General features: G+C 40.8%; 1 protein-coding gene across 1 annotated transcript; it reads left to right on the forward strand.

Moving 5' to 3' along the window:
* The first annotated feature begins 2,090 nt into the window (after window positions 1-2,090).
* Window positions 2,091-4,158, forward strand: fam181b (family with sequence similarity 181 member B). Its single transcript, XM_023961958.2, has one exon. It carries the CDS (start codon window positions 2,720-2,722, stop codon window positions 3,671-3,673), a length of 954 nt encoding a protein of 317 aa, XP_023817726.1. The 5' UTR covers window positions 2,091-2,719; the 3' UTR covers window positions 3,674-4,158.
* The last annotated feature ends 5,799 nt before the right edge of the window (window positions 4,159-9,957 follow it).

The raw sequence follows: 9,957 nt of genomic DNA on the forward strand, positions 1-9,957 counted from the left end.
GTTACACATGGATTACATAAACGAGACGTCTTTCTAAATCAGTGTTTTTCAACCTTTTTTGAGCCACGGCACACTTTAACCTTGACAAAAATCCTGCGGCACACCAGCATCCAAAAATTAAAACAAAAAAAGGAGAAACTCATAGTCTGTATTGATCTACAGCCCCTCCTCAATCTCACATGCATTTTTGTGATAATTGTGGCTGAAAAAACTGGAAGCTGCAGCTGTTTTTTCTAAAAGATGTAATAAAAGTTAAGTTAGAAGATTTAAAAACTGTTTTATGTGTGTTCGTTGTCGTGTCAAGACGTTTAACAAGGACGACTCATTGTACGCTGAGACACTGTCACTTTAACGCAATGCATCATGGGAGATGTAGTGCAAACAGCCACCAAACGCAGACAGACTCTCTTCTCTGAGCTTCATTGTTTTGTTCACAGTCTGATACCGGATTCTGTGGAAAGCTACACCGCTAAAGACGAGCTTTAGCTGGCATTTTTTTTGGAACTGAGAGACTTTATGAGCAGAATCAGAACAAGGAAGTGAAGAGTTTAACCACCTCTGATTGGTCAGACTGATGACATGTGATTAAGCCTCCAAGAATGATTGGTGGAGACAGTTAAAGGGGCGGGACGCTTCCTAAAACATTATAGCTATGGCTAAATCGCGGTACCGTCATTCTTATCAAAATGTCTTTAATAGAATCAAATAAACACAAAGAAAAACTTATTTTACGATCTTTCATATTCCTAACTACTCAGTGTTTTATCAGGGCCTGTTTGGATGAACAAAGAGCTGATATCCTCGAGATGGGAAATGTTTTTAGATCAGTTAATGAGGGCAATTTCCCACGGCACACCGGTTGAAAAACACTGTTCTAGGGCACCGTTTCGGCCGTGGTTCATTCGAATTTCTACGAAGCTCGTGACCTGAGACAAGTAAAAAAAATCATTAATATATTCCCGTGATAAGTCATTCCTAAAGACGGATGTGAGCAATACTTGGATTAACAGCAGATACCTTCACATTTCTCTCATGACAATGCATGGAAGACACGGAGGATGTTAAGAGGTTGGATTTATGCCATGTTCCCGGATGCCGGCATAGCAAGAAAACGTGCTCCGCAGCCAGAGATCGTTATGCCGCTTTGGCAGCGGACAGCGGCTCCCTGTCTGTTGTCCAGCCAGCCGCCCGGCATAGCGATCGCCTCGCCATAGTCAATGGAAACATCAATGATGCAATGGCAAAATTTATTTTGTTATTGCTTCAAACCAGTTATCGTATTTACAATAAATATGGAACCGGATTCGGTTGAAAATACGGGGTGCGTAAAAGGTCATAGTTATTTTGTGGGAACGAATTCATTTTTTTTTTTTTTTTACCCATGTCAGGTCACGGGCTCCGTAAAATTTACCTCTGAGTTGTTGGCGCAACTGTTGGTGCAGAGCAAGCCCGCCCACCCTTCCTGTCACCCATAACTGAAAGTTCTCTGTGTTATACTAAAGTCCTGTTAGTTCACAGCCACTCACACCCCCAACCTAACATTTGTCTGCAAGTGGACGCATCAGAATGATGAGATAAATGCTACAAGAACATGTTAAAAACATTGAAAACATGATTTTTATGGGAGTGCGCCTGACTCTGGAGCACGTCCTGCTTCCTCCTCCCCACATCCCCCAAGAAACCTCCTGTAAACGCGTTATTGTCTACAACCAGAAGTTTCATATGCAGGATTTCTTAAGGTCAACATTTCTGCTGGCACACCGAGCCGTTCTGCACTTTATTCCCCTTTAATTTAACAGCAGCGGCAGCTTTTCTAGTTAAATCAACTGTTCATTATTGAGACCCCGTTTTACGAAGGGGCTGTGAGGTGCAATTTAATGAATCTCTGGCACAAAGCTCCCTTTCAGCGCCGCGCGAAGAATAGAGGCTATTTAGACCCTGTAGGGCTTTATGTCAAAGGCAGCCCATAATAGTTGTCAGGCCGGGGCAGAAATTCCCACTGGCCTAGGAATGCACTAGAAATCAACTTTTGCCATGAGCAGATTAAGACACAAGCAAGCCATTGGAGGATCCTCCCAAACATTGCCATCTGTTTGGATACATCGATTTTCCCACAGACGTGAAGCTGATCTAAAGGTCACACACGAACTTTTACTGTGAAAAAGTACTTATTTGTCCCTAAACCGAACAATGTATATTCTGTATTAGTGATGGATCTTCTATTTTTTAAGCTATTTATCATAAACGTGGCTTTGAAAACGGTGGCTTTTTTTCAAACCACTTTGGGTTTTGTGACACAGATTTGCACTGAGGCTTTTCTGCTCACGGTTACAGTAATGTCCTCTGGCTTCATGAAAGCCGTTGTGGTTGAAAGCACACACAGCAGTTAGAGCAGGAGGAGGAGGCTCCTGACTGAGGATATTGTCTTCGGCACGGCAGGGAACTCCAGACAAATCCCTCGTACATGCAGGTTGTCACCCACAAGCAAAGAGTTAAGTCCTGCGGTTCCGTGGCCCCTCCTCTTTGATGTTCTGACATCATTTGCCCTGCCCCCTGAAAGATCTACCCGCTCTCCTCAGAGCCCGTCACTTCTGCTCTGCAATGTCTACGAGCAGCTTCAGGACCGAGGGTTTTCATCAGAGGAACAAAGCCATGATCTGAGGGGGCTTCTGAGGTCCCAGAGGACGCCACGGGTGAAGCTGCCGGGCTCAACAGAGTAATGGCTGTTCAGACGGCAATCATGAACCCCCAGTTCATGAGTTTCTGCTTCCCTGGGTCTGTGATGGAGTTCGACGTGGAGAAAAGTCTGGATGGGAGTCTCCTCTGCGAGGCGGAGCAGGATGAGGACTTCAAGGAGACCACGAGGGACCTCCTGAGCTTCATCGACTCGGCCTCCAGCAACATCAAGCTGGCTCTGGACAAGCCGGTCAAGTCCAAGAGGAAAGTCAACCACCGGAAGTACCTTCAGAAGCAGATCAAACGGTGCACTGGCATCATAACACCCGGAAACGGAGCGGAAACGCCGGTAAAAAGACAGAGTTCCCCTGTGTCTCAGCAGAGCTCTTTGCAGAACAAAGTCCTGCCTAAACGGGACGGAGTCCAGGCCAACCTGCAGAGCAAGAGCCTGGCAGCGCTCTTCAGCCCCGTTAAGGAATTAAGAGGCGAGAGAGCGAAGAAGCCACCCCTGAGACACCGCAACCTGCCTCCGTCTTTCTTCACTGAGCCTGCCAACTGCTCTAAAGTCAGCCCCACGTCTGAGGTGACCCTCAAGGACCTGGAGCGAGGCAGCCCAGACTTCTTTGAGCTCCTGGGACCCGACTACAGCAGCATGGTCAGCGACCAGGATCTTTACCCAAGCGTGCCTCTGCGCATGCAGTCGGAGCTGGGAGGCCTGGACCCCGCTTCTTATGACGCCCATGTAGTAGCTCATCATCTGTACACAGCAGACCCCTGGACTAGCTGCTCAGGACCTTCCAAGAAGCTAGGAGAGAACCCGCGTGCAGGCCCAGTCCAGCCCCCTGCTTATTTCCAGTCGGAGGAGGCCTCCGGAGGCATGGATGATAACGCACTGTGCACTTTGGCTTTTCCAAACTTCTTCCCAGACTGCTCCTTACCTCAGGTGACCTATGACTTAAACAGTGGCTACAACAGGTCCAGTTATTCATCACTATGAGGAACGTCAAAATAAACCCAAACCCTGCACAGCGAAGTGTCCTGCATTTCCCCACAAAACATCTGGCACAAAATTCCCACATCTGCTTGTGTTTTATAATAAAATTACTCCAAATGTGCATTCGTGTCTCCTCAGGGGGTTCACTGCAAGAGAGAGAGAGAGAGGGGGGGGGGGGGGGATATAAATGTTAAAAATGATCATTCAGACCTCGTTTTACAAAAGTAGTTGTCTCACTCTAGAAAGCGACACTAACTGTAGATCAGGTGTTTCACAAAACCACTGAGGCACTTTTTTTAGATCCTGTTAGAAGACGTTCTGTAACATTGCATTACAGTCCAGATAAAAACGTATATTTAGAGATTTTTATTGCTCTGAATTTATTTTCAGCTGGAACATTTACCAATTCTTTCTTTTCTTCTTTATTTTTCAAAGCTTTTAATGTATCTAGCTATTGTAAGATGACAAAATAAAGCTGGTCTTTATTACTGCGTGTGCTTTTGTGCTGATCATTAAACATGGAACGCGTCAATTTCAATATATGTTGGAGGAACTCTTTTGTGTAATAAGTTATTCTGAATAAAGTTTGAACAAAACAAAACATAAAAAAGGGTTTCATATAAAAAATATATTTTTTCAAATAATAAATTTGACAAAACTGGAGTTCTCAGTAAAGACTTTTATATCAAAATATTTAAATTCACACTCATGTTTTACCCTTATGCTCCCCTAAAGTGGCTTAATGTTTAAATATTTGCATTAGCATTGACTTATTTCCATATTTTTACACATATCTGGAGTTAGTCAGTGGAGATCTTCAAAGATTGAAACACTTCAGCCTTGAAATGAATTGTATAGCTCCCCCTGGTGGCTATTGAAGGTTACTTCATTTGCATTGTTGAACAGAGGAAGCCTGAATGTGACTTCATCATTTGAAATCTATAAAATTTCATAAAAATATACTGTTTGGTAGTAATCTTTTCTTAAAGCAGCATTTACAACTAAGGAGTGCTTTATTGACTATTAAAGATTTCACAATAAAAGCTCGCCGTAAGCTTGTTGGTGTTTGTCGTTCTGTGGGAGGATGCATTTTTAGATTCATTTAAGTTAACTGGTTATGTTAATTTGCTATTAATACAAGAAATAACGTTTTAAAAGTTTTTTCTTTTTTAAATCATACTTGATAGTTGGTTATTTCATGCATAAAATCACTTTATTTCAAGCAAAATTTCTTTTTTTCTTCATTTGAGTGATTAATTTGACTTTTCTGCACAAAATTTTGAATTTAATTTAAAACCACATGCTTACAAATTTTGACCCTTTTATTTTATTACTCCCAATATACCATCCTTTTAGTTTAGTTTAAGTGCGGTCTAAATTTTTCATCATTACAACCGTCATTTTATAAAACTTTTCATTTTTTAAAGAGTTTTCTGCTTTCAGCCTAATCTTTCCCCAAGCAATAAAAACTGTTGATTTTTTACTGGCAATCAGTTTTAAGGACTTTGTATATGTAAGATTTACTACATATTTCTAAATTTGTCAGATTTTGTTTTACAAATAGCATTAAAATATATATTTTAATTTTCTTTAATTTAATTAATTAAATTAATTTTCTTTTGTCGAAAGTAGTTATTTTGAATGAAATTATTGTGCTACATCTCAAAAATTCCCCAAATAACACTTTTGAAAAATATTGATTCTATTTCTGTTTTATCCTTGAAACTAAATTTCCTATACAACTCCAGGTGATTTCTGGCCAGTCCCCCTAAAAGTTTTGACTGTTTATTTGTTGTTTAGTAATCAAAAATCTTGAAATTAAATAAACACAACTTTTAAACCCACAATGAAGCTACAATAACAATTTATCTCTCTTTATCTTATCACAAAACGAGGATTCCTTATTTGATTATCTGGTGTTTTGCCGCCATGATGCCCAATATTGTTATTGATTAAAATTAATTTGATTAATTTATATATTTTTTCTTAAGTAATTGTAAGCTACCTTTCTTTTAAAATGCGCAAAAACATCTCAAGATCAGTAGCATTCATGCAGAAACAAAACAAGCCGCTAGATGGCAGTAGTGTTCCACAGAAAAGGCCCTGTCCACCACTCCCATACAGCCTGAAATCATGTCTGATGCTTTTTCATGTAATTGAACCCTTTTGTGGTCACAACCGGTTGGTTCTTCACATGTCTTTTCACAAAATAAATTGCTTCATAATTTAGTAGGTTGGTTGGTTATTAATGGTTGTTAAACACGATTTTCAATCGCTGTCATTTCTTGCTTCACTCCAAAAGGATTCCCGCCCTCGCCTTTGGGAGCAGATGCTGCCATGAGGCTCACATTGATTGTAACTTTCTAGGAGATGATGTTGCCGTCAGCATGTTTGCTCCCCACCTCCCCACCCCACCAGACACACAAGCTATTGGCTTCACGAGCAGACTGGTCAATGCTGGCGTACGTCACACAAAGGCAGAACCAACATCTTGCGGTACAGCACACTGTACACACAGAAAGCTTTGGATTTTCTGTCTCTTTGTTGACACTGGCCGACGCATTCATACATTCAGATTAGATTCCACTGATGGAGCCAGGACTGTATCCTGCTTGGGATTTATGACACACTGGAAATGCAATGTTTGTCAAAGTGATTAACAAAATCTGTGTTGGTGCAGACCAGAATACCAAGAAGCAGATATCTGAGAGAGTTTTTATTAGATTTAGTGGGATGGCGGCTGACGTCAGGGTTTCTTCAATGCCACATGGGTAGGGATGAGTTAAGCATCACATGCAACCTGTGTCACTAAGCTCATGTTAAACGTTTACGTTGAGAGAGACTTGCCTGCTATGCAGCACGAATAATCCTCATTCCTTAGAGCTGAACGCCAACACTTGTTCTCCCAAAAGATGTGGATTTGCGTAGAAATCTGGAGCGTTTTTAATATTTTCACACTCTATTTCTGTCAGAAAAGTCAACGCGTGTGTTTAAACTATGGAGAGATTGATTACTTTTAAGTAAATGCACTAGAAACACAGATGTCAGAAACAGCTGCTGTAGGTGAAGACGCGTCCAGAAAGGCAGATGTTTTGTTTTGTGATTTAACACAGATGCTACCAGAGGTTCTAAATTAGAAACTAATCTTTGAAAGGTCACATCAGTTCAAACCACTCCATCCTCCCACAGTAGGACGGATGACATTCACTCCAAGTTCTTAGCACTCACGGCTCCCTGAAATACTGGAGGGGTTTGAACCACAGAGGGGTTCCTGTGGCTGCAGCTGACCCCTCCCCCCAAAGAGGAGCCTTTTTCACACACCCAGGTGTGATGGGAAACCTCCGCCTCATGTTGAGCCTAATGTAAAGCTACGCACACACCAGGCATTTCAAGTAAACGGCATTCTTCTTCTACTGTTTACCAGCGCATGTCCGCCACCTACGGTTGGAAGAGGCTTGATGTGAAATGTCAAATGATGTGAAAAATCTGTTGAGTCTCGCTCCAGGCTTTTTCTTTCACCACTCTTTTCCTATATTTGAGAGACATGGTGTCGTATAACTCTGGCCAGACACAAACTGTAATTACTCATTTCTCATGCATGATCAATTTTCAAATGGTTGGCAATTCCATGAATTAAATCACTAAATCCGACTCCCTGATTGGCCAAATTTGAACCTGGTTTAACTTGCAACGTGTGTTAAACGGGCACAGTTTTTGCACAAAAAGCCCAAAAATGGTCATAAAAACTTGCATAGCTACACGGGAACGCGTGACTTTTGAACTCAGAAGCCGGAAACGTGCGTTTACATAGACTTTTCATTGGAAGTGGCTGCTTTGCCACTGTGTGAACATAGCTTAAGACAAATTAAAATAAATAAATAAAAATAACTGGCTTGTTTGACATAGCATCCCAGAAAACTATGAGTAAAATTGGATCCAAGCAAACCTCAACACGAATATGTATAGACATAACAGTAAAGCACGGTGGTGGAGGTATAATGATTCCGGTTTGTTTGGAGCATGTGACAGTTGTTCAGTGAAACCTCTACAAACTGTATCAGAGCCCTATTAAGTCACATGCATTCTCATTGAGTTTGTGCCATGCAATAGGAGAATGCAGAAGCAAACCACAAAGAAAAGCAGACTAGTTTTTATTTTTTATAAATGTAAACCTCTAAAAATTTTAGTAAGAAAGCAATGACTAACATTTTTCATCTAGAAAATGCTATAAGGTCTGGTACAGTTTTTAAAATAAGCACACAAACAGTTTAGAATCTAATGGCTAAATTCAAAATGTCTCCATTTTTCTGTCGGATTATTTGGATAGTAAAAGCAATACCAGGACTTTTATTATTTGATTCTGCCTGTAAAAGTTTGAATTAACATTTTAGGACAACTGGTTCAAGACAAACCTGTATTTTTTTGTTTGTTTTGTTTTCTTGCTCAAAACACTCACTGAAAAAAGATCAATGAAGACTTCTTAGCAGAATTTCTTTTTTCCAGCACAATTGTCTAATTTAATTTGGATGCTGTTATTTCTTGATTCAATAGTCTCAGGAATCGTCTGCCTTCCAACTTTAACATTCTGCAGCAAATAACATAATAGTAATCAAGGTCAGTGTAGACAGATGACATCCCAGAACTCTCTGCATTTCTCACATTTTCTACAGTAAGACCTCCTCTTGTGTACAGTCCCAACAAAAACACCACACCCCACAAAGCATGCAAAAACATTCATTTTAAGAGTATATTATATCCCAGCTTCATCTGTTTCTTGTCGATGTTATGAAATTATTGAAAAAAACAACGTGTTTGGTACATTAGATTTCTGCCCGCACGCATTTCATGTTTCACTGCTTTCCATTTCAGGCTGCAAGCAATGGTGCGCTGTTTTTCCTCAGGGTGTTGTGCTAGCTTATTTCTGTGTGCTTCAGTCAATTTGACAACAACTGAAAGGCAACCTGACAAACGTTCAGGAAAGATGAAGACAATTTGAAAGACAATGCTGGCTTAAGTTATCCGTCCCTGCAGATGCGCCTCCATATTGACAGACGAAACAATTTCATGGAAATCAGATCAATAAATATTAGTCTGGGAGTCGATTCCCACTCAGATGGCAGCTTCTGTCTGCGTTGTTGTTGCTGCAGCGAGCTGCTAGAGTCAATAAGAAGTCTCTGCAGTCAAACATTGATGACGGTCTTCAGCGACATTCCCATAGAGTTCATTACATCCAATTTCCCTTCCCTATTATTTGGAATTACCACGACTATAAAATACTGGTTATTGAACTACACGGCGTGGCGAGTGTTTGGAGGAATGCAAAAGAAGAATGTATGGCCCATGCTAGAATGGCCCAGAGGTCCCTTCGGGGCCCCCTTTCCTATTTCCCCTCACTGGCTGAGCGGCTGCTTCACACCCCTCACAACCAAAACTCACTTTAACTAAAAATGCTCAATATGCTTAACATGTTAATGCTGCAAATATGGCTAAAATTGCTAATGTGTTCAGCATCATCAAGTGTCTCAGAAAAACACATAGCTAAAGATGCTAAATATGCTAATGTTGTTGGGAGTGTTAGCATTGCATTTAGCATCATCAACTCTCTCAGAAAAACACAAAATGGGTTGTGTCCGAATTCCACCCCTGACCCCTAACTACTAAAAAACTATATAGTGCAGCACTATGTAGTACCCTGAATTTTAAAAGACACCATGCTCACTACTTTTTTTCTTTCATTTTTTTCGACGGCGGACATGACGTCATCTATTTCACGAAGTTAAAATCGAATTAATGTGAACATTATACATGAGCCCACTGTCTTCTGAAGATAAAAACATTGATAGTTTATTTAAAAAAATACATTTAAATAAAAAAATGTTGGGCAAAAATTGTTCCGATGCAATGCATTGTGGTCTATATTCACCAATCTAGTGAGCATTGATGCACACTGGTTTTTCACTGAGACTTCTGGGAAATTTCTAGGGCACTCAATTTGGGAATTGTAGAGCGTACAGCACGACAAAATGACAAACGCACTATATAGTGCAATAAATAGGGGTTAGGGTGGAAATTGGGACATAGCCAATTCTGCTAACTATATTAGCTCTGCTAATGTGGCTACAAGTGCTAGCATTTCATTCTGCATGATTAGCTGTCGCTGTACAACACATTGCTAAAGATGCGAATTACACTGAATATTCCAGCTCTGCTTATTTGGCTAAAAGGACTAGCATTGAGATCAGAGCTAGCGGATACTCAGCATAGCGGATACAAGCTCCTCCACGCTC

Source organism: Oryzias latipes, chromosome 13, assembly GCF_053564925.1.
Source record: "Oryzias latipes strain Hd-rR chromosome 13, Olatipes_Hd-rR_3.1".
NCBI classification, from domain to species: Eukaryota; Metazoa; Chordata; class Actinopteri; order Beloniformes; family Adrianichthyidae; genus Oryzias; species Oryzias latipes.

What these genes read in the sequence shown, in the direction of transcription:
- fam181b (XM_023961958.2), top strand. Translation starts at nt 2,720, where the DNA reads ATGGCTGTTCAGACGGCAATCATGAACCCCCAGTTCATGAGTTTCTGC.